General features: G+C 39.6%; 1 protein-coding gene across 1 annotated transcript in view; it reads right to left on the bottom strand.

The window, feature by feature from the left end:
• Positions 1-9268: 9268 nt before the first annotated feature.
• The window catches only part of edar (ectodysplasin A receptor), a 40278-nt gene continuing 24186 nt past the window's right edge, over positions 9269-25360 (bottom strand). The window contains exons 7-15 of the mRNA XM_030757580.1: positions 22743-22924; positions 20099-20184; positions 16617-16694; positions 16356-16481; positions 16160-16234; positions 13483-13555; positions 10322-10649; positions 10154-10217; positions 9269-9909 (exon numbers count right to left, since the gene is read on the bottom strand). Coding sequence (XP_030613440.1) covers positions 9524-9909; positions 10154-10217; positions 10322-10649; positions 13483-13555; positions 16160-16234; positions 16356-16481; positions 16617-16694; positions 20099-20184; positions 22743-22924 — 1398 coding nt within the window. The 3' untranslated portion in view covers positions 9269-9523. The remainder of the gene's footprint in view (positions 9910-10153; positions 10218-10321; positions 10650-13482; positions 13556-16159; positions 16235-16355; positions 16482-16616; positions 16695-20098; positions 20185-22742; positions 22925-25360) is intronic.

Here is a 25360-nt window from a genome sequence, read left to right on the forward strand (position 1 = left end):
AATATCTGTGGTGTATTCATCTTTGGTGTGCTTTATCTCATGGGGTTTTGTCCAAAAGCTCTGTTATAAATAACTGTCCACCTTCAAACCTGCACTCATTCTCCTGATTCGTGCATGCTGCAGAAAAACAGACTAATAAATCCACTTAGATATACTAATATAGAATAACAAATGGACCCTAAAAATCAAAGCTTCAGGATTTTGGAGTTATGATAAAGACATTTTTATTACCATGTTTGATGTTGCACCAACAATTTTATTAATCAATTGATGTGTGAGTGATGTATTTATGTTTTTAATATATTTTGATTTAACAGTTCACTGGCACTATTAAATACAGGAGCTTTAAATCACCTGCTCAAGGACCATTCATGAACAAATACACTGTAGGTGAAATCTACATATATACACAAGGTGTGTCAGACAAGTTCCAGGACTGAGTGTCCTGTGTTACAGTAGCTGTGAGTAGGGGAGGGATTGGCACGTTGTGTCACCATGTGATGTAACATCCAGGGAGCATATACTGCTCATCTCCGCTCTCTGCAGCCATTGATTTAAAAAAAAAAATTAATTACATGCTTTTGAATAGATGTCCTTTGTTTCAGATCATTCAGCAGTGAGCAGAGGAATGAACCAACCTGAAATTTCCTGTCTGGTTGGGGAAAACTCTGTCAGAAGCTCTAGGAATGATGCAGTGAGTGTACAGAGATGAGATGGTGTCACACGTGTTTTTGAGTGGTACAAGAGGGACTCGAGGACTTGAATGAAGGCATTAAGCAAGCAGGACCGAGTCCAACGTTGAGCGTGTCAGTGGGGATAGTGGGGGGATTTAGTGATAATCTTCCAGACGCTGTCCTGGTTCATGTCCAGCTCATTTGCGATCAGTTGAACAGTCATCTAACGTCCCTCTTTGAACCTCTTGTACCACTCAAAAACATGAGAGTGTAACATCAACTCATCTCTATACGCATTGGTGGGAGGGCTGTTCTCATATTGGTCCCCTTGTGCCTAACTTGGGGACCCTTACTGGATGCATGCTCTGGCCATGATTCAAAGGATCCATTTTATTGTACACTCAGCAGAAAGAAAGAATCTGACAAGTGTCAGAACCACTATCTTGATGAAACAAAGGTCCATGCATACATCAGGAAGATGGCCACAAATGATCATGTGCCTAGTGAATACCTCAGGCAGCAGAAACCTGAGAAAGAAGAGGAACAAGAACAGCAACCATCATGGAAGGAGAGGCCCCTGCACGGCATGTACCACCCGCAGATAGAAGAAGTGGCTGATATAAAAAAATCCTACCAATGGTTGGACAGAGCTGGACTGAAAGACAGCACAGAAGCACTAATCATGACAGCAAAGCAACAGGCTCAAAGCACAAGATCGATAGAGGCTGCCACATCAAACAAGACCCCAGGTGCAAGCTGTGCAGAGATGCCCCTAACACAATCCAGCACATAACAGCAGGGTCTGGAAGTCCCAAGGTAAAAAAAAAAAAAAATGGGATATGCCCCCACATGTGGTAGAAAATAACAGAGCCAAGCTCCTGTGGGACTTCCAGATACAGTCAGACAAACTTGTAATGGCCAACCAACTGGACGTAGTAGTGGTGGACAAGCAGAGGAAGAAAGCCATAGTGATAGAAGAAGGAACACACGAAATTCAATAAATACCAAGGGCTGAGAGGAGAGTAAGGAGGATGTGGAAGGTGAAGGTAACAGTGGTCCCCGTGGTATTCTGAACACTTGGGGCAGTGACCCCCAAACTGGGTGAGTGGCTCAGCAGATTCCAGAAGCGACATCCTAGAAACAGTTAAGATACTGCGCTGGACCCTCAATCTCCCAGGCCTCTGGTAGTGGACCCGAGCTTGGAGGACAAAGGGCGAGTGGGGAATATATTTATTTATTTATTTTGTGTGTGTGTGTGTGTGTGTCAGGTCAGAAAACAATGCAAAATACATTTAAGGAGTTTTTGCTTCTTGAAAAGTCCTGATAATTGCCTCAAACTGTATGCAGTGGCACTTCAACATGTTCCAAAATTTACCTTAAAGAAATATGAATATTCATTTTCATTATGTCATCGTTCAGCTCAAGACAGATACTGTGTGGCTAATATAATCACTCTCATGATCAGTATGTTTTATGAACTGTTTCATAATCATCTGTCTCTTTTCTCTGGATGCGGTACACATTGAGCAGGAGCTCAGCATGCAGTCACTCATCACTTTCTGACTTCATCAGCTCATCTGTTGCTTTGGCAAAGCTTTAGTTTGGAATGGTTAGAGTGGTAACACATGCAGAATGACTTTTTGATAGTGTTATCAGACTAGAACAATGTTTCTAGATTAGCAATCAAGCCATCCTGTAGATAGCACTGTTGAGATATACAAAGGGAAAATATAGACCTACTATACATTAAATGTACACTCAGTGGGAACTTCATAAGTACAGCGTATTCCAGTTGCATACAACAGCACTGCTATGAATTCACAGGTAAAACATGCAGTATAAAATAACACCACCTCTACTAATGATAACACTATGTAACAATGTTTGTCTTTAACAAGCACGTGTTAAAAATGTGAAAATGTTGAAAATGTCCATTATTCCTGTCAAAATTTGTGGATTTTAGAATGATTTTTGCCCCAACATCTAATTTCATTTTTATGTTGTAAATTGTGCAATATTTGAATATATTCTTGAAACCTCAGCAAATTTTTCTAAACTTTTTTTCTAAATTTTGTGTTTGAGCTGAACCATTAAAGAAAGATTTGATGAAATTTAATTTTTGTTACATCAGTTTATTTATTTTAATTTTACATTTTTACCATTTTTAATAGGTATTTTATGAAGAGAAAACAGCTTGAAAAAAAGGTTAAACCCTAAATGAAAACCATTAGTAATTGGCATTATATGGGAAAATGACAATTTTGCAAAATCATTGTCCAAACCACAAAAGCAAAGTTTTGGGATCAAAAATATATATTTTTGATTTTTGATTTGAGCTTTGTGTCATGTTATCCTGCTGGAAGCAGCCATCATACGAATGGTATACTGTGGTCATAGAGGGATGGACACGTTCAACAACAATCCTCAGGTAGGGTGTGGCATTTAAATGATACCCAATTTGGACAAAGGGTGCCAAGAAAATGTCCCCCTCACCACATCACTGCCAGCCTGAACAATTGATACAGGCAGGATGGATCCATGTTTTCATGTTGTTTATGCCAAATTATGACTGCCATCTGAATGTCACAACAGAAATCAAGACTAGATTTCTTCAGACCAAGCAATGTGTTCCTGTGTGAGTTGTATCCTCAGTTTTCTTTTCTTAGCTGACAAGAATCGCACTGTGTGTGGTCTTCTGCTGCTGTTGCCCAACTGCTTCAAGGTCTGATGTGTTGTGCATTCAGTGATGTCTTCTGCATACCTTTGTTGTAACAAGGGTTATTTGAAATACTGTTGCCTTCCTATCAACCTATCTGTCCTTTAACCTCTGGCACCAATTGCCAGACTGCATTCAAAGTCACTTATATCACCTTTATTCCCTGTTCTGATGCTCAGTTTGAACTTTACCAGGTCGTCTTGACCGTGTCTACATGCATCAGTGCACTGAATTGCTGCCATGTCGCCAGTGAGTGGATGATCAAGGCATTTTGAAAAATAGGGTTCATGTTTTTTTTCTTATGCCTTACCATGATGTTTTAGAAGAACTAAGCAAACATATCTTCAGCTTATTGGCCTTAATATGATCTTTTCCCCAACTCTGACTGTACTGTAGTCACCAAAGTAATAAATAATGTTAAAAACAGCCATTGAAAGGAAACTGAAGATTTGCAGAATCATCATAACATGTTTTGTTTGTTTGTTTGTTTGTTTGTTTTAAACATATTGTACCTATGTTGTGGTTTCTGTCATTATATGCATTGTAATGTGTTGATTCTAAAAATCAAATGCAGTCAAATGCAAACACTTTTAGGAAGTAAAATTCTGACATCTCTATACATATTGCTACTTCTCATACACAGTGTTATATATGCATATTGAAAATTAGTCATAATTTGCAGCAAAATATCACAAAAACTGCTTTGCTCAGCTGTGACATTATGTGTGCTGCAGACAGTAAAAGTCAGCAATGGAGTCTGAACTGCTCTGCTGACCAATCTGTGTGAAAACTTTAAATAAATTCAGGCATCTTTTTGTGTATTATATTCTGCAATAACAAGCGTTCTCATAGATGCATATTCAACAACATATATCCCAACAACATATATATCTATCTAAATGCTAATGACCACAAACCACTATATTAGTTTGACTTGGAAGTAGCCAATAACTGTGCTGTATAAGCCAATACAGAACTTCTCTTTGAGAGACTCCTGAAAAAACATGACTGAAATATTCCAATAAAAGATGGACAGAACTGAGGGAAATCGCAGTTTCAATTTATTTCTGCTAACTTTTCATCAGTGGAATTTATTGTAGCTGACATGAATTCAAGGTGAAGGACTCTTCAAACGTTTTACAGCTGTCTTTCTAAACTAAACGTGATGAGTGTTTGACAGTAAAATGGATTTTGGATGGAGTATCACTCTAATGAGCCCTTTGCTGCCTGTGTGTCTACTCCAGGACCTGTCAACACGTGCATTATTTACGCTTACGTCTGTTCCACACTGCTGCGTCTGGCCTGTTTCCTAACAGGCTTAAGTCTTCGAGTCATCCCGTGGACAATATCAACCGCACAACTTTATCCACTGATACTGATTTATGTTTGGGTTTTTTTCAGCGGTCGAAAGATTAAGAAAATGACCCCAAAGAGTCACCCTGCTCTGGTTTAGCTGGTAAACCTTGTTAAAGTGTTTTTTGGTAAGCGGAAGGGGGCTTCCAGGGGGGGGGGCATCAGCACTTCCAGTCCAGCTAAACCATAGAGACAATCAGCAGTTTGACGTGGCAGACCACCAAATGTATATTATTTCCCCCAGCTACAATATGTATAAACATACTGTTTAAGTACTGCAAAAGAAAAAACACAAACGCATGGAGGTTCTGGTAATATACCTGACTGTAAATGAGCGATTGTGTGATGAAGCAAAGTGGAACCAGCTGTCAGGCTTTCATATATGGTGGAACGGCCGGGATTCCACCACTTTCCAACATCACGTTTGTTTTCGCTTCTGTCAAATGTCAAGCCCGATTCAAACCAGGGGATTTCATGCATATTGCTTTGCCTGGTGTGTGTCCCTGTTCCTCTAAATTTGTTTGTTTTTCTGCTTTTCATGATGTGCAGAATGCCTGCCTGTAATGGCTCTGCTCGTAAACTGTTTTAGTTGCTCAACATAACTGCGGGGTTGGTTAAAGGGAGAGCACAATGTGAGCCCTATTACTTGCAAATTTAACAATAGTCCCAGATTTATATATTTTCTGTAACTGTTTTGCTCCACCCTTTTGTTTGTAAAATGGAAATAGTTACAGCAACTAACACCCTTTTAAAAAAGAGTCAAAAATGGATATGTGTTAATGAGCTTTAGGGCTGTTTTGCAGAGGCTGCGCAGACAGGCAGGCCATCAGTGTCCCTCTGCAGTCTTAGTACTTAGCTTATCACCTCCAAATTACAGGCAGTAAGTCTTCAGTCACAGAACTTTTTAATTGCAGGTAAACACATTTATCAGGCACTCCAGACAGACATAAGTTCATAAAAGTTATAGAAAATACACCTGGCTGGGGTCTGGACACTACATACTCTTTGATGTGTCTGCAGGTGACTGACAGGGCTTGGTGTGTGCATGTTGGTGTTGCTGTCTGGCAAAGGTTTAATTACCCTCACAGTTGGCACTCCTTGCCCTGAAGAGGCTCTTTATGGCTTCATCCCTTGTCATATAAAAGTAAGCCAAGCCAAATGCTTTAGATGCAGTAACAGCCCCTGAAGACAAACGCACCCCTTCCTGCTACTACACATGTGTACCTGCTTAGAGTGTGTGTGTGTGTGTGTGTGTGTGTGTGTGTGTGTGTGTGTGTGTGTGTGTGTGTGTGTGTGTGTGTGTGTGTGTGTGTGTGTGTGTGCGCGTATTAGATACTAGAAGGCATGTTTAGTGGGAAGGACTATTTGTGGTCAATTTAGTATTTGAGACAAGATGAGAGCGAGCTCTCAATGCAACCCTGATGCCCCAAAGCAGCACTGGCATGTTTCCACTGCCAGCCAGAGCTCAACCAGCCTTAAGATCCCATTCCAGCACATAAACACTTTATTGTTTGGCTGAGGTCGTTTTAAATTCTGGCACATATATACCCCCAAAGAGAGCTAAAGCCTGATAACAAAGAGGTGATGACTGCCACTGCAGAGCATAATGCCACGTGGATAAAGGACTTGTAGATTTCACCCAGGCTTTAATCAGTGTTTTCGCAGGTCACATTAGGATATCTAAATGTTCTCAAACTGGATCTATGATGCAAAAAGTCTTTGGGAAAAGAAGTTCACAAGAGTTCGTATTCTTCATACTTTGGTAACAATTAATGATTAAAAGAAATACTTTGTAGTGTGGCAAGACAATAAAAAATCATTCTTCTGATAAAGAAAACTGTATTTTGGTTAGCAGTAGCAAGTCAGTGGAAAAGATCAAACAAGTGCCTTTGAGGGAGAGAAATAATGAGTCAATGAAGTCATAGTCTTGTCTTGTGTCCTACGGTCTTTTTCCAATAAAATCATCTTTCATTTGTCTAACATATTGTTAATATGTCACATTTAATGACTTTTAATTTAATGTTGAATGAGGTGGATAATGTTGTGATTAGGCATTTTCCATTTGGTGTCTCCAAGCCATTAACCATCCCTGTCAGTGTCAGCAGTAATGGCTGATGAACAGTGTGTGATTTGTGATGAAGGGTAATTTATACACTGTATATTATTCACTTCTAACATGATGCATATGGTCCTGTTCATAAATATATATATATATATGTATATATATATATATACATTTTCATCCCCCATCAATACATTTAGTGTTACCTTATGCCCTGGAAATTGGGGCAATAATCAAAAAAAAAAAAAAAATTCAAAACATTCCCATTAGTAAAGTTATTACAAAGTTATTAATACCACGCCATTTCAGCCATACATCTTTATTAAGGTATAGTTATGTACAATAATAAGTTATATATACAGTGAAACTTTGGTTCTGTAAAGAGTTTGTGTGTTTTTACATGCTCTGCTATACTGCATGTGCTACTGAGGTAAGTAATTCATGTTTGGCTTCTGTGTATTATATCAGCATATTACATGTCACACAAAATTTGTCTGAAAACAGGCTGCATTTCAGTCCACTGATTCAGGACTGCTTTTTTTTTTTTTTTTTTTTTTTTTTTACAAAATACAGCATGTCACAACGTAAAAATAGTCTGTTTCTGAACTGAAGTGGATTTGATGATGACAGCCCTGCTCTAATAAAGCAGTACATTTAAATGCAAGCTTTAAATCAAAGACAAACAAATTATGGAGTCATATTTGATAAACATGCATAATAATTAATTTAAAATACTGGAGTCCAGCTCCAGATTGCCATGTAAAATGTGAACAAAAAGCTTCAGCAAAGAAAAACATCTGTGCAGATCAGTCGTGGCAGATTATGCAGACAACATCAGGCGTCAGACAAAGATCAGCTCTATTCCCAAGAAGTGGGCTTGGACTTTGGCGTTTAAGTTCTGAAGCTTAAATTCTGCAGAAAGCAGAAGACTCGACCTACAGCATCGTAACTGTTAACATCACTTATAATGGAGTTAAGATGAGCATTGAGACGCAGCTCTGTATAAGGTTTAATCTGATGCTCAACAGGCCCACAGTTTCTTTCTGCACGTACGGCACCTAAATGGCTTCAGCTGCTTTTCAGAACTCATACAACTGCATGCTGATCTTGTTTGCTATATTGGTCCCATCAGGGAGAGGCGCGCTATAATCCTGTGTGCGAGCATGACTGAGCTAACCGCAAGAGCTGAATAAGACCAGACATTATAGGATAACTGTAGCGCTACCTCCACTGCAACCGACAGCGCTGTCTTACCGATGACAGCACAGCAACCCTGGAGGCAGTTAGTCATTGCTCTGGCCTGGCGTTGCTCTTTTTAATGCAGCGATTTTACAGCTTTTCCACTGGGCTTTCAGCGGTTAAGTGGCCCTAAATGCTTAATTAGGTGCTGGAAATCACAGGCACTTTACACCCGCTCTGTAAACCACAACACTTCAGCCTATTAGGGGCATGGGGAGCCACACGCCAAATAATTAGGGCTGGCGGCAGCATTAGACCACAGCATTGGGGTGTAAGGGGGGAAGAGGGAGAATTATTGGGGTGGGGGGGTCACAGAATGGGTCACTGCTAAGGAAGTAGGTGCAGTAAGAGAGTATGTGAAAGTTGTGTGTTAAACTTGTAGGCAGTGGACTGTGGACATGCGTGCTTAGTTGTAGCACAGGCAGCAGAGTAATGTTCATTCAGTGTATGGGATTAATACTGAAACACTGAACACACCACCTAAAACGAGTCCATGTGTTTTGCGGTTTTATTTTTTAGTGAGGTGCTTGGTCGAACTTTTCCATACACAACATCTGCTTGTGATCAGTGTTTCCACATTTACCACACATATGTTAATCAATGAATAAATCCGGTCGGTGTTTTAAAGTAAACAAGACTGCACAGTCAACCCTAAACTGATCCTTAAAGAATAAAAATATCACGATCTGCTCTAACATACTGTTGTGTGTTTGCTGGTGACTTCATGGTTTAGCGAGAGACGCCGGGGCGTCCGCAAATGGCCAAAGTTCACAAGCAGGTTTACCAAATGTAAGCTGAGCTGAGCTGAGAGATGTTTTAGCATTTGCACTCAGACACAATGACTGCTCCAATCACCCATTTTTCCTGTTTTAAGACATGACTGAGTTATGAATGTTCACTGATGCTGCGGTCACACTAGATTGCTTTCTTTATACAGACACAAATGTCTGGTTGTGTCACTGCAGCAAGGTTTTGGTGAGAAGCTTAAATGAGTGAGCCACTAGGAAGGCATCCTGAGTCTGCCACCTCCCAGTGACTGTTTCCATCAGCATGCCATTTCATCTTTTTCTTAATGAGTTCTTTAAAAAGCTGTTTACTAATTTCTGGGGGGGGGGGGGGGGGGGGGAGACCAAAGAAAAAACTGTGCATCCAGCGCACAGGCATTAGCATCTGTGAAAGTCAAGAATCTATCAAAATATCTAATTTGGATTCTTATATTCCTGCATATATGCTTTATATTTTTCCCTCTCTCTGTGACACTTAGAAAGGTAGAAAGTGTATTTCAAACTAATAGCTTCTATATATAAAAAAAAAAAAGATTGTGGACAGGAAAGTCCATCGACATTCTTCATGTAATGTGATAATGTGTGTATTTAAATGTGCTTTCCTCTTTGTCAGAGCAGTAAATGTCCGTACATACATGTGTACTGTAAGGCATCCAAGTCTCTAAGTCTCTGAAGCCTCTGCTTCACTTCTTATTTAAACACTGGCACAGCGCTGGGATGGAGATGGGCACGGGGAAGGACACACTAACTGGCTGTGAAAACTGCTGATGCCCTGCCGTCCAGCCACTGCTGCCACCTCGCTACTGCCCAGCACATCTGCACAGAGCGACTCCACGGCATCCAGCCTTTCGATCTGCACCAGGCGGGTCAGGAGGTCAGGGATGCTGTAGCCCGCCGTGCTCACCCTCTCAAAGAGCTGCAGGCCGTCGCTCATGCCGCCGATCTCATCGCGTTTCAGCCCAAAACTTTCTGCCAGGTGCCTCCACGTCTTCACCACGGCGGCATCGCTGCTGTAGGAGGAACTCAGCATGCGGCTGGCCTTCTCCAGACAGTCGAAGGGAAGCTCTGTGGGGCTGAGGCCTGGGCGAAACAGAATCAGAATCAAAGCTTGTTTCAAAACTCATTCAAAGGTTTGGTGGAGCTGGTGATGGTCTTATTTCATTCATATATCTGACCTATTTTGGATTTTTTTTTTCTTATTTAGCTTTGCTTTATTTTCTGGATTAGTGTTTGAAGGTCAGAGGTTGTCACCAGAAATCATGCCACACGTGATTGATTGCAAAACCTGGTAAAATGGATATTCTCTTCTAAATGACAGACTTACCCTCAGTCACATTGCAGGCTTTGGCATACAGATCTAGAATCTTTTTCCTTCGACTCTGTAGCATCTGAAAAAAAACCCAAAACATTATGTTATCCCTAGATGATACTTAACTGAGAATCTATTCATAATCATATTTTTTAATTGTACTATTTTTTTATATGCTCCTACCCCTGGAGTTTTATTATTGTTGTTGATTGCATTCACACCACTGATGTGGTTGCTGCTGGCGATGTGATTGACATTGTTCATGTGGTTGGAACTTGGGATGTTGGCCTGGCTGGCTGCAATGCCCGGGGTGCCGTTGCAGACGCGGCCACGATCCAAAAGCCCCAGAGAGAGCAGGCAGAGGTCGGGTTTGTTGCCTAGGTTGACCAGGCACAAGTTGGGGTTGCGGTTGGTGGTCTCTGCTGATCCCTGCTTTTCTGTTGCTGCTTCCTCGTCGCTGTCAATGCTGCGGCTCAACAGCTGCTCATTCTCTGAAGATGCATCATTTTCACTGCAAATATAAACCCATATGTAAATATGCACACATTTATCAATGATACTCAAATTTGCAGATATTTAAAATGTGAATTTAGAAGCAGGCACTTCTAAGTTACAGATGTGCCCACCAGCACCTCAATACCTAAAATTTAAAAGGTTAAGCAACCTGACTGGTACCTGGTGAGGAGTAGCTACTTACACTTAGAGTCTGATTGGAGGATTTACTTACACAGTTCTATTTCTCAGTTTCTAGTTTCTATGATTTTTCTGGCATGCCTCACTTCAGAGGTCAAAAAAAGTTCATGGCCTCACCACCCTACAGGTTTTAGCAGTTGTTATCCATAAAGCAGTTTTCGTTAAATAAGTGTAAATGTTGATCTAATAACATCAGCAAATCTAAATTTTACTCATTTTGCCTCATCCCACCAAATTGCTCTATGATAAACTACTGTATCTTTATATTTACTGTAAATAAATTTAGGAAAAGATATAAGACCCAGTCAAGTGTTTTGTACATGTATTATAAATAAATGTATTCTGTATGTAAATGTATACTTCGCTGTAGCTAGGTATTACCAAATACACTGGCAAATTCACATATACATTCGAATGTTGCTTTTTATGCACAAACACCCATTCTTTTGTAGCGATCAGAATAATTCTGCAGTACCTGCTGCAACACTGTTCCATTAACATGTAAATGGCGACAGCTACCACACAAAGAACAACTTTTGTCTTTGCAACGAGAGAAGAATGCCGTTTTGTTGCTGATGTTTCTAAGCAGTTCCTGTGATTGACTGAAATAGCCGTGCATTTTAAAACATGATACTATGTAATATTATTTTATTACCACTCCTCTCCCTCTCGCTCCCTGCTCTGGATTTTCTCGCAAAAGCACGTTCTCAACAGAGATGCTTACAGAATGCCATTGTTTCAATGTCCCGGGCTCATCTCCTGAACACACACACACACACACACAAACATACAAAATGGCATTGTTTCCCAGACATCTTACACCCACTCTGGCAGCTAATGCAGTGAGTTAGCACATCCTCTGGCATGCTGCTATACCACACTATTTATGCTGAGGAGTGTGTGTGCATGTGTGTGTGTGTGTATCTTTTATTCTCTAATTTACACCCCTTCCCAGTATTATCAATCTAAACATGCTGACTACAAGTGCTGTAAAATCTGAGCACAGTGCTTCATTGTAGGTTTGTGTGCAGTACTGTATGCTTTATTCACATTAGCCACCAGAAGTGTTGCCTTCACATGCGGGATGAGATGTAGGTGAAAGAGGAAGGTAAAAAAACTGTCATTCTTTTGTTGTCTGCCAGGACATGCTTTTACCTGGTGGTGGTTTAAGATGAGGCCTGGAATAAATACCCCTATCCTGCTTCACAACTACCCTCTCTGTCTGTCTCGCAGCATTTGCCAGACTTCAGGGCTCAACTTTGGCCCTCACATCCCTCCCTCAAAACCCACCTCCTTGCTTGCCACATAATGGCTTTCTACTGAATTAAAAAAAAAAAAAGAAAAAGAAAAGAAAAACCCAAAATGAATGTGTTTTGAACACTACACATATGTGTATGTACATACAGGAGGTGGGGGGGGGCTGCAGTGACTTGTTTTGTGGTCACTTAATTATAGGCAGATTCTGAAAAACTGATTAAAGATTCTCTCTGTTGAGTCTACGACCCCAAATACAAATGCAAACACACACAAGTACACACAAACATATAATACACATTCAGAGATTAGTGAACAATGGGCATAAAAAGGAGCACATGCACTCTATGGCCTCTTCATTAAGTACATATGTGAACTCTAATGAATCTGAGTTACCATGAATTCTGCTTTTTACTAGCTTCTACATTTTCGGCATTAGTTGATGCTTTTAAAAAAGCAATAATTCTACTTTATGTTTTTAATGAGGTCACAGTGGGTGTGCCTAATAGTGAGTGTATACACACATTATTACCCATAAATTTAGCACGGATATATTGAGGTCGCTAACATTCACACATTTTCATGTTTTTATGGCATTAAAGTTGGGAGGTAGGCTGGTTTGAAAAGCAAACACTATTTTGTTCATTTACAATTTTTTCCAGGGTTTCTCTGGCTATTAATCTTTTTTACATTTCAATTGCTTTATTTATGTAGTTACCCAAATGTGATGATTTTTCTGCTTTATGCTCTCTGTGTCAGTAACTGAATATGTGTGGGTTTTAGACATGTGAGGGATTTTTTGCTGTTTACTGAAATGTCATATAGTAAGCAAGATCAATAAACAATCAGCAATTAAACTGAACCTGCAAATAATGTTAGTAACAATTAAAATTGCAAATTGTGGTAGGCTCAGGTTCCTGTTCTTAGCTGACAAGGTCTGCTGCTGCTGTGGCCCATGTGCTTCAAGGTTTGACATGTTGTGCATTCAGAGATGCTCTTCTGCATACCTTGGTTGTAACGAGTGGTTATTTGAGTTACCGTTGCCTTCCTGTCAGCCTGAAGTAGCAGCCATTCTATTATAACCTGGTTTATAAAGATCTCACTGGATAAACTAAAAAAATTAATTTGGTTTTTTGGTTCTCACTTTCATCTACATGCCTAAAATCCTATTCTCCACAAGAAATCTCAGAGTCCTTCATGTTCTGCTGACAAAGTGTAGCTGAACTTATAATAAGCTGCATGTCAGTTCTTACCAAATCATGCATTCAGTTTTCTGCTGCCTCAAACTTTAAGCTGCCTGGATTTTTACCAGTAATAACTGAGAATCTTCTCATCTTGCCTGATCCTATTCGTGCGCTCAGGTTGAAGGAGACTGATGGTTCAGACGTTTCTCTCACCTTTTCACCGTCTTCTGAGGAGGAGCTTTCAGTTTGTCGAACTCGTCTTTCTCCGAGTATATCACCACGTTGTCTGTGACAACAAAAAGAGAGCGCACCCAGGAGTCGTTTGAGGGCTAATTTAAAATACAAGACAAATACAGAAAAGGCAGTAATCATAAGGCATCAAATGTGCTACAGTAGCAGAACCCTGGTGGTTACTGGATATGATATGAAACATGTCATGTTGAGCCACATTATCCACCAAACAAACTCGAGAATATCCTCAACAAAAATGTATTATGAAAACACAAGTGATCCTAAAGTCACTAAAGATGAAAATTCAGAAAAGCGCTCAAATCCAGTTCTGTCAGCTCCGTTCCTTTTTTGGCAAAGCAACGCAGCATCAAATGGGCAATTTTTAATCCGCGTTAGCATCAGTTAGGATATAAAAGGGAGCACGGGTTCCTGAGGCTAAAAGCTTTTTTTAAACATCGGAACTGCACTTGGAATAATACATAAAAATGATTACAGTGGGTATTATGTTAAATTACACTTACATCATGGATACTGATGGGGATAGACAACATAATGAGTGAATACCTAACTGGAACAAGCGCTGTGTGTGCACATTTTGTGTGCATGTGTGTGTGTGGTTGTGTGAGCGTGTAAAATAAAGCGCCTGTGTCTTTCATCTTGCAGCCTTATTAAGTCAGTGTCTACATGAGTGACAGATAGCTCCGGTAGAGCTCCAAGCAATGGGCTTGTCTCCCAAATACACACACCAGTCATCCAAAGTGCATTCACAGACACACACTGACCCAGTCAATTATGATAACCTAAAATTAACCAACAATGCCGACATTTAGCTTTAATGACACTCTAACTGCTGTTTTTCCTTTTTCTTTTTAACTATCACATCTTAAGCTATAACGTGTCTGTGGCCAGCGATATAGTAACTGTGTGTGTGTGTGTGTGTTCTCATTCACACCACATGTAAGTGGTTAGTCAGCCAGTCTGGGAGTGAAACCGAACAGAGCATCATTGTCATGAGAAATGGCGCCTAAAGCAACGTATGGCTTCAGCTCTAGAAGCTTTACATTCCACTATGATGTATTCATCACACTGCATGTTTATTAGCCTACACACACACACACCCATAAAATGCAAAAGCACACAGCTGGATCTGAATACATAATACTGCAAATTATAAATATGCACATACATACTGTACAACACTGACACATGGGGCTGACACAGTATTAACATTTATTTGGGATTCTGTCAGATTTGATGAGATGATAGGGGTTGTTTGATGACACATGGTCAGCACTGCGCTGGTTGCAAGACTGATTTTAACATGTGTCCTCAAAGACTCTTCAAGTCCAAGGAAACACTTGTTTTCAGTATCTAATGGTTGCAAAACTAACTGCAATTTCTAACGTCAATCAAAAGAAAAAAATCATTATCAGCTGAGCCCAGAGCACTGCAGTAAAGCTTTGGGTAATACACGTGTGGACACCTTGTCCAAAGATAACACTCAGTGTTTGACTTGACAAATCCAGCCATCGATTTACCTGAATTAAGGTTTGTAAGGATTTTGCTGCAGGATTTAGCACTGCTGGGTGGTATCTATTCCTACTTCAGCTGACCGCTGAGCATATTTGTGTGACTGAAGCAATTTTTTTATTACAGTTGCTCTTGTTTCTATAATCATGTAGTTTTTGTCATTTATCAAGCGGCGTCATTTATCAAGTATATATTTTGTCAGCTATGCTTTTGAAAACCTGCAACATGCGAGAGGAGTTTATGGAAGCATGGTAATGATCAGTTAGTGACTGTCGGCCTGTTTACTTTTACAGATATGAAAACACAGAGAGAGTCAGAACAGAAAAACAGATGGTCGGCACATAAACAACCTCTAATGTCCCAAAGTAAATGTATGCTCGTAGTTATTTTGTTTCTGCCCTTTGTTTGTTATACCAGGACATAAGAAACTATCCTCTTGTAATTTTTTTAAATTCTGGAAGAAATATCTTATGATACATTAGCTTAATTGCATCTGTTAACTAAGCTCTCTGACTGATATCAGTAACTATGCAGTAACTACAGCTAGTTTTATTCTCCAGCACTGCTGACCTTGGTTTTAAGCAAAAAAAAAGAGAGGGGGAAAAAAGCACCAATTTTAATGCGTGGCCTTAGAGTTGAAAGCCAAATTTGTGGTACATATGCTTCACTTGAAGTGGAGAGTTCCTCGCTGGGTTTCTACTATCCCCGCTATTAAACACATGCATCGAACACATGTATTGTATTTGTGTTTTTATGCCTTAAAATGTCAACTTGTTTGACTTGTTTTCAATCGAAGCCATTATCCAATTAAAAAGAAAAGAGAGAGAGAGAGAGAGAATACGCTAGATCAGGTCAAAAGTGTGTCAGCATCTACATATGTGGCCAAAAATGTGGAAAATGTTACAATTGTGTATGCAAGTATATTACTCATATTTCCCATAAACATCACAAAGTATAATCAAAACCATGATAAGGTTCATAAGGAGGATACTAGCACGCATGTAAACAAATTAATTGTTTTTTACTACCAAAGACTCCTAATTATGATAGTGGGGGGAAAAAAAAAAATCACGAACAGTAATAACAGTGTTTGTGTCATTAATTGTAGAGTGTGTGTATCCTGTCTCACCAGGGACGTCTTTCTTGTCTTCCTGTTTGTTGGTCTGAGCCTCCACCGCTTTCACAACTTGTCCAGAGCAGCATGCTGCCCAAAAACATGCGCTCATTATAAACATCATAAAACAAGAATGCCAACTCTTAAGATGAAATTTTGCGTGTGTGTGTGTGTGTGTATGTGCGTGTGCGTGTTTGTTTATATGTCTCACCCTGGCCGTTCGGTTTGGCCTTCAGGATGTAAAACATGATGATGAGAACAATGGCGATAGCCATGATGAAAATGGTTGACATGGCGATGATGAGAGCTGTTGCGAGGTGACCCTGTCCAGGGGAATCTAAAAAAATGAAGGCAATGATGGAAAGTTATGTGCTATGATAACTGACAAAAAGAAAGATAAGGAATGGATGATTGATGGAGACAGAAGAAGAAGTCGGTCTGGATACTTCTGTTTGCGTGTATGTGTGTATACCTTTAATTAGAGAGGGGAACACAGTTGTGCTACCACTGTTAAATATTGTTTTTTCTTTGGGCTTGTTGGTTTGCATGCCTGTAAAACACAAACACACACGGAGAGAGACAAAGAGAGTGAGGGTCGTACTTCAGTGTAGTTCATTAACAGTGGATACTAACATCTGAGGGATAACAAACACGTTCCCATTTATGGTTGGTTTGTAGTTTACTTGTATTGCTACACATTTCAACACACGTCTGACCCAGTAAACATGTTACTTTAAACATTCAGTGAAAACTCAACAATTTAGATAGTGTCAAATCACAGCAACAGCTGCCTCAACACACTTTATACCGTAAGGTAAAATCTGCATGGTATTAGACAGAAAACGCAAACAAATGATCAAATGATTGTGAGCAAGCACTTGGCGATGGTGGGAAGGAAAGACCTAGAGAGGGGCAGCTATCCTCTTTGACCGGTTGGGGGTGAGGGGAAAGAGAAGAGAAAGAAGAGAGCAGAGATAGATGGGATGAATCTGCAGGCAACAGCAGCAGCCTTCATACACCTTACAAATGAGTGGGCTCTAGAAGTGCATGTGGATGGCTGTTTCCAGACTTTCTGCTAATGTTAACATAACTGATAGTGAAAGCAATTGTCTCGTTTAAATAGTGAGGAGCAAGCAAAGAAATGTTTAACCCTAAATGTCTAACTGGTGAGCACGGCATTTTCCTCTATAAATCTGAAAATATTTCAGATTGCTCCAAGAGGGAGGTACGCCAAATGCTTCACAATTTGGACATTTGTTATTGGCAAAGTTTGCATCCCATCATTCACTGCTGGCAGCATGTTAGCTTTGGCCTCGCATTTTATTGACCCCAAAAGCAATGCGTTGGATCATTTTGCAAACACTAACATTTCACAAAAGAAAATCATCCGTGCTAACAGCAGTAAAACTTTATTTCTCTCAGGCCTTCTCGTGCTACAGTAAACAAACTGTTATATTGGGCAGGGTGGACACAAAGCAGTGACTCTCTGTCCAGATTTCCCTCTGTTTCCTATCTATTGCTTCCAGTCCTCCCCTTTTCTCGGGCTCTCTGTGTGTCTCGTTCTAGGTTATCCATCAACTGTTTTTCCTCTTTCCTAATGGAGCTGTAAACTCCTGGCAGCTCATAAATCAACTCTTTTAATCAGTCTTTCATTTCACTGAGCTGATATACTGTAGATCTCATTGGCATTTGCCTTGCCACTTCCTGTGATCTCAAAGCCTCATGTCACTGCACAAGCACACATACACACACACACACACACACACACACACAGATGACAGCACTCTGTGGCTAAAGTCATTAGGGTGAGGTATGTGTTTAGACTCTCAGGATAAGGACATGAGCCTGAACTGGAATTCTTTAGCGTCTCGTGGTTTAATGTCTGAATCATATCTCACAGTCTGAAGACAGGCTGCAAAAATGATCATTCTGCTGGGCAATCTGACTGCTTGGGTCCTAACAAACTGAGCAGAGCAGAAGTGTACCCAGAAGTGTTTGAGGTGACACCTCTCTCAGCAGAGCTGGCAAACAGTTTACGATCTCTGTTGAAATACCATCTTTTTAACTGCGTTTATGCTCACTTGGAAAACGGCACCAAAACCTAACAAGAATCAAAAGGTGACAGCCGAAATTGAGCAACGTCTACATACTCATCAGCAGCCTGCCAAAGGGTAGCATCAGCACAAGCACAAACATGCTAATCATCTTTCTTTTTTTCTGATACCCGCCAAAGTTTTAATTATCACACACACACACAGAGCGAGGCAGGAGCCAGGGTAATTTACAGATTACATGGCAAGTGTCAGCCTGCCTTCACTTTAAGCAAGTAGAACTCCCAGCTTTTTATTTACTGTTGGGGGTACATTATTTTGAAGACCTTATTCAAAGGATTGTAATTAAAATGTGCCTGATTTAAAAGATAGGGAAAATAGAGAATAACACAAGTGTGATTTTATCTTTTATCTTCAGGAAGCATTAACAGCCTGAAATAAATGATTTGATAATCGGACACTGATATTGAAAATAATTATATCCATGTCAGGTTTATGATTTATTTTGTTATACGCACAAGAAATACCCTAGTACAAAAAGAAATTCTGCATTTTATGTTGTGTCCTGTTGTCATTTTTTAAACTAATTTGGCAGCCGAAGCATATCTAAAAGTATTGGTTAAAATCTTTAAAGTAGAATTGCACTTGGTAGATGTATTGTCTGCCAGGGCCAATGTCTTGTCTTGAAATATAAAATCTGCATCAAAATTTAAGGAGTTCTTCCTTTGGCCGTGCTTTAACTTATCCCCTGAGTTGAATAAAATTGACCTTGTATTTTTTATTTATGTTTTTGCATAAAAAAAGACACATCGCTCTGTCTATTTGCATTTATTTGCAACACTCATTTTTATGTCTGGAAGAGACAATTCTGTTGAAAATCAAGTGCTTACCCTCACACACAGAGATACACACACACTTCATACCCTCTCCTCTGCAGGCCCAGGCTGCTTTTGGGGGTTTTAATCTTTCAAAACACACTCATTAAATATTACACAATAAAAATAGTTTCCGGCTCAAAGGGGGATTTTGAGCAGTTAAGGGACAATGAGTATCATTTGCTTAGCAGGATGTATCAGCCAGGGTCAAAAACACAGTTCAGATCCTGCTGATGTTCCCGTTTGTCACATCTGAACAAACCCTACGGAGGGCAAAGCAGAACAGTAAAAGTCATCAGTTCTGCTCATCAATGGAAACATTCAACATCTCAATTACTGGCACTACTGGAAGTTTAAAGAAAAAGCAAAACAACCCAGAAGAGACTCTAAGGCAATTGTACAATAAAAAAAGCCATTAACTTGCTTGCATATCTTATGACATAACACATCCGCTAAACAGCAACTCGGCCTCAACTTGCAGGAAGGTCAAACAAACTAGAAGATGTGACTGGACAAGATTTATTCACTGTGTTGCTCAAGAAATGTCTATGATTGCAGCAACAGTTTGCGCACACACACACACACACACACACACACACACACACACACACACACACACACACACACACACACACACACACACACACACACACACACACACACACACACACACACAGCATCTAGTGTCAGGTAAGTAGAATAACCAGTGAGGCAGTGATGTTATTGATAAGCAGCCAAACAGCCCTGTGATGCCAGAGAAGCTGTAATCCAAGGAGGGGAGGGGAGTGGGTGCACAACTTCCTTGTATCCATCAGAGAGTCTGGCAGAACTCAGCACAACCTCTGACCTTTAATTGTTTCCTTAAACAGACCGCAGGCTTTAAACAGACATCTGCTTTTCCACTGTTCCCGCGTACTTTGTTTCATTTAGGAAGAAATCTTTAATGTTTGGTAGCTTAAACCAGAGAATAGTAAAAAAAATAAATAAATAACTAAATTAAAAAGTCTGACTAAATAAAAAAAACTTACATTCTTTGGTATTGCGTGGTGCATTGTGGCAGGAATGGCAAATCATCCCATAGGGGTTTCTTGGTCTGTTTTCCAACATGTAATACCTGGAAACACACAAAGTAAAGAGTTTTAACAAAGGTAACGAGAGAAAAACAGAATAGAGGAAGCAAATCTAAAAGATAAGACTTTAAAACACAACCGGGCTTCAAGACGCTTATGAGTTCAACACAGTCTATAAGTATGAGGATGCAGCAAAGGTTAAAAGTTTGAATCTGCAAAGATATGTACATAATTGATGCCTTCGGGGCATGAAGTATGGCTTGGTACAGATATCACCCTGAGTTATGAAGCATCAGTGAGAGGAAAGGAGAGAGGAAGGTAGTAAATCATTTATGTTTGAGGGCATGAGTACAATATCTGAATAAATGCACATAACTGCAGATAACTGTATGTGTTCTAGTCAGAACACATACAATATATGAGGAATTTGGTGGACAGACTTAAGAGGAAACATCTGATCTGATATACATAATGGACTTTAAATATCACTGTGACAGCATACTACTACTACTACTACTACTAGTACAACTACTACTACTACTACTACTACTACTAGTACAACTACTACTACTACTACTACTACTACTTGTCAGTCAATAATGAACTTGATGCATAATTTTATATATTAAAAATCTTCTCAGCACACTTGAAAAATATGCACAAATTAACTCAGCTGATATTACTTATATTTTAAAAATGTTATTTTTAAGAACTTTAAAAAAGGATTAATTGTTATAATGACATAACTAGGAAAACACCACAAATGACTCATTTTCTTGCAGGTCTTTTCTTCTCTTCAGGTACAGGCTTAAACTGCAGTTTATAGAAATACAGCATATGCAGCACAGACACGAATGAATGCAATGTTTGCATGCTCACTCCTATAAAAAACAAACCAAAAAAAATCACACTAATTAAAAGCAAAAGACAGCAGGACATCATCCAGACTGATGAGAGGAGGAGGTGATTTCAGCATTAAACTCCCTGTTATAGAGTGGGAGGTTTCTTAAAAATCCCCTAATCGTGAATCTCTCACCTACTATATTATATATTGCCCATATTTAATCAAACATATCCAATGAAATATGATTGAACTGAAAAAAAAAACCCAACATGACACAACATGATGGATGATGCAAAGGGCAAATAATGAAGAGGAGGAGGAGGGAGGAGAGGAAGGTCTGGGAACATTTAAAAGTCCCTTATTGACTTAATATTTATGTGGCATGGGGCTGCAAAGACAGCTGCCATGTGCAAATTGTGAAGCGCAAGATTTAGTGTGTGTGTGTGTGTGTGTGTGTGTGTGTGTGTGTGTGTGTGCGCACAAAGTGAGAGGATGTGTGAAACTGAATGGAACAAAGCAGCCTATTCACATGCTAAATAACGCAAAGTGTATGCATCCGTGCACAAGTCATATTAAAAATGCACGCTATACAGTAAATCTTTGCTTGAGCAGAACATCCATTTAGGATGTAATCAGCTGTGTGTATATGCACAAAGATGAGTTGTCATAAATATCCGTCTTTGGCAGAATTAATTGGCATTCCTAACAAAGTTGTTCATCTCAAAAAGTGTAATGCATATCAAAAATGCTAAACTACCACTGTAAGTTTTTCAGGAGTCAGCAGTGTATAGCTGCAGTGTGTAAAATTAACCTGAATGGCTCAAGTGGGAAATGTTGATCTTGCCAAGTAAAATAAGCATGTCTCCTGCTTTGATCAGAATAAAGCGCTCTGTTCAGTAGAACATCCTGTTTTATAATCTTTAACTGGTAAAAAAAAAAGTGACTTTATAAATATTATATACTTTTATTTCTAGAAGTACTTTTCTTTGTACTTTTCTTTGCATGACACTGCATGCGAGTTTTACTGTATGTATCAAAGGGTCACATCAAACTGCTTTTAAAGGTACTTTATAGAGTGCTACAAAGCAATTAGATCCATTTTGTCTACTTCTTGTGACTGCACGTAAAGGTGATTTGGTACAGTGTCATACCACTGGCTTTACAGTTCAGTGACCTATAGGCAGCACTAGTGTGCCAAGAAATGCAGTAATGCAGCAGAAAAAGGTAGAACTTAACTAAGCAGCTAAACACGGAGGCGAAAAAACTTCCTGATATTTTGAAATGCAACACTGTGCCAGATGTTTAAGGCTTAAACACCTGTTTTCATGTGACACATATCGACAAGACGCACCAGAAAAAAGTCAGACAGTCTGCGTGTCACTTGCATGTTTGCACGGTCCTAAGCGTGTATGCATTTAAGGAAAGATCACTGAGAAAATAGGTGAAGCCGAGTTAACAGAGGAAATATTAGATTTTCTGCTGGTCTTTGGTTTTGTAAATATTTTTAAATAATTCTATTCACAGTCACAGTAGTTTGACAGAAGCAAAAAGAGTATAGTCAACTGGTTACTGGGGAAAAAAATAAAAAGGCTTTTTTTTTAACACAATGTCTGATTATTGTAATGCAAAGTGACTAACAGATGTGTGAACCTGACCATAAATGACCTGTAAATCACTAAATTATCTCAGCATATTTATCAGGGATGCCCTGCATTGTGTGGTAAATGGCTGTTGCCTTTGTGTGTCAGTGTGCTGTACCCAGGTAAACAGGGTCCACACTCTGCGTCGCTTTCTGGGGTTCCTGGTACGCGAACGGTGGCCTTGTAAAGGGCATGGCAGTCTTTGTGACGTCTGCAGATCTCATACTTCCCTTTGGAGTATTTTCCTTGCGGGCATGGCACGCAGGTAAAGTCCTCATCCTTCACACCATAACTACAGGTCTACAAAGCACACAAACACAAAAAAATTAGGGCTTTTCAGATCATTGATCACAGCGATCACAACTGTGACATGGACACACACGTTTAAAAACGCACATCTGTTTCTATTACTGTCCTTAGCAAATCTGACATTACTTATGAAATGACAAGAGGGAAATCTAATAATTCGCACGTCAGATTTGTGTGTGGCTGGAGAAGTGCAGTACATGTCGTTCCATGACCGGGTCTGTTTTTAAGCATCCCATCTCCTCCCATCGCCACATGGTAATTCCTCTCAATTCCTCTCAGCCAAACAGGCCACACACAAACACACACATGTAAAAACACATCAACCTCTTTCCCTTTTTCGCTTCTTTCATCTTTCATTTCCCTCCCACTTTCATCTGTCTATTAAAAAAAAAAGCCTGTGCTCCCTAGCTTTGGGCTACAGCAGGCTGACTCTTAAAGAAATCTAATATTCTCTTCCTTCTTTTTTGAAGGAAGAGTCTCAGTGTGATTGTTTGATATAAAACTGTGCTGGGTTATCAGCAGGATCTTGTCGCGTTGAGTTAAAGCTCTTGTAGGATCATTTATACACCGGATTACAGTGACTCTGTTTGTGCTCACTGACTCAAAGCAAATGGATGCCTTTTTGAATCTTGGAGGTGAATGAAACTTAGGTATTTATAGTTTTGTTATAAAACCCGATGGGGAAAGGAAATAAAGGTGATGACATCAAACTTGCAGTACATATTATGCATCAAACCCCGAGCATAAAAGAGAACATAATCGCAATACTGAGCCAAGCTGAAACTGCTATACTTCTTCGCTTCTTTAATGTTTCCTCCCACACCAATAGTTCCATCAAAATGTAAAAGTGACCTGGAAACTAGTGTGAAAATCTGCATACAAGATGTGCACTGAAAGAGATGGGTGAGCATGGGCATGTGCTTTCTGGAGTCTGTTTTGAGCGAGAACCTTATGGTTATCCTGTGATTAAGATTGTGTTAAAACACACAAATATGCACAAGAAACATGTCACAGAAACAGGAGAAATATGTGGCACCAAGAGGATCAGAATGGCGGGCGAAAGTGCAAAGACACCTTTCATCTCAGTGCTTAAGCTGCTAACCATGCTAGAAAAAAAGCATACAAATATTTGTGAGTATGGCAAATAGCATGAGGAGGTAAAGAACACGAGGAATAAAGGAACTAAACTTCAGTGTGCTGTGATTATTCCCATGCAAAAGTGTAATAACGTGTATTTCGTCAGCCTTGGGGCACTGAAACAAACCATGAACATTAAAATATTTGTAATATTTGCTCCTTTCTGGGTCATGCTTTTTAAATACTGAATGCACTACAATGCTGCAGCTAACTTTGCCTGCCCAGTGCTGAGCCGGGAGTGTAGAGTGGTTTTTATGTCTTTTAATAAGCTGCTGTGGTTAAAAACTGCTAAGAGAGCAGTTAGAGTGAAGCACTCCATAGTGCCGAGGGAACCTGCACACTGCCGGGTGGTTTGTCCGTTCATCATGCCTGGTTTGAGGTGGATGGCATTCAACTGGAAAAAACAGTGATGTCAGAAACTCCAGTGCACCAGTCAAAATTAGAACCTGAGGACACTGTCAGTCAAATCGATTTTATGTATTCAGGTATTTTCAGCAGCATAATATATGAGACAAGACAGTGTGCCATGTTTTTTGTTTTTGATAAAATGCCTATCTATTTTAATATAATTTGTTATTATTACCTCGCTCACCGATAGTTGGTTGGAGGTTGTTTTTGCTCCTGTTGGTTTGTTTGTCTGTCTGTTAGCAATATAACTCAAAAAGTTTTGAACCAAAATTGATTAAACTTTATTTAATTTATAGCACGCTAAATTTTTCATCTGCCGTGATCAAATTTGGTACTCAGGTATAAACAATTCCTGTTGATAATTCATTGTCATTTTTCTATTTTAAATTAAATTACTCACAACAATGTAAAATGAACTATAAACTCTACACAGAAATCACACACACATATACAATTCATATTCAGAGTATATCCTCCCCCCCAAAAGTATTGGAACAGTGAGGCCAGTCCCAGTGCCAGATCAAAAACATTTGGGTTTGACATCAAAAAATTAACATGAGACAAAAAATAAACACCTCAGCTTATTTTGTATTTACATCTGGATCTGACACACATTTCAGAAGATAGCACCTTTTGTCTGAACCCACCCATTTTACTTGTGAGCGTGACTGACAGGTGTGTTTTGTTGCCCAGGTATGTCCTGTTACATTGGTCATTCAAACAAACAGTGCTAAATGTCTACACTCGGTTTCAGATTTGGGTTTGGCTTGTGCAGACTGTGCATTTATAGTTAGAGGAGTAACCAACATGAAAACCAGAGAGCTGTCTATTTGTGAAAAACAAACAACTGTGAAGCCGAGAGAAGATGGAAAATCAATCAGA

The sequence above is a fragment of the Archocentrus centrarchus genome, chromosome 21, assembly GCF_007364275.1.
Source record: "Archocentrus centrarchus isolate MPI-CPG fArcCen1 chromosome 21, fArcCen1, whole genome shotgun sequence".
Taxonomy (NCBI): Eukaryota; Metazoa; Chordata; class Actinopteri; order Cichliformes; family Cichlidae; genus Archocentrus; species Archocentrus centrarchus.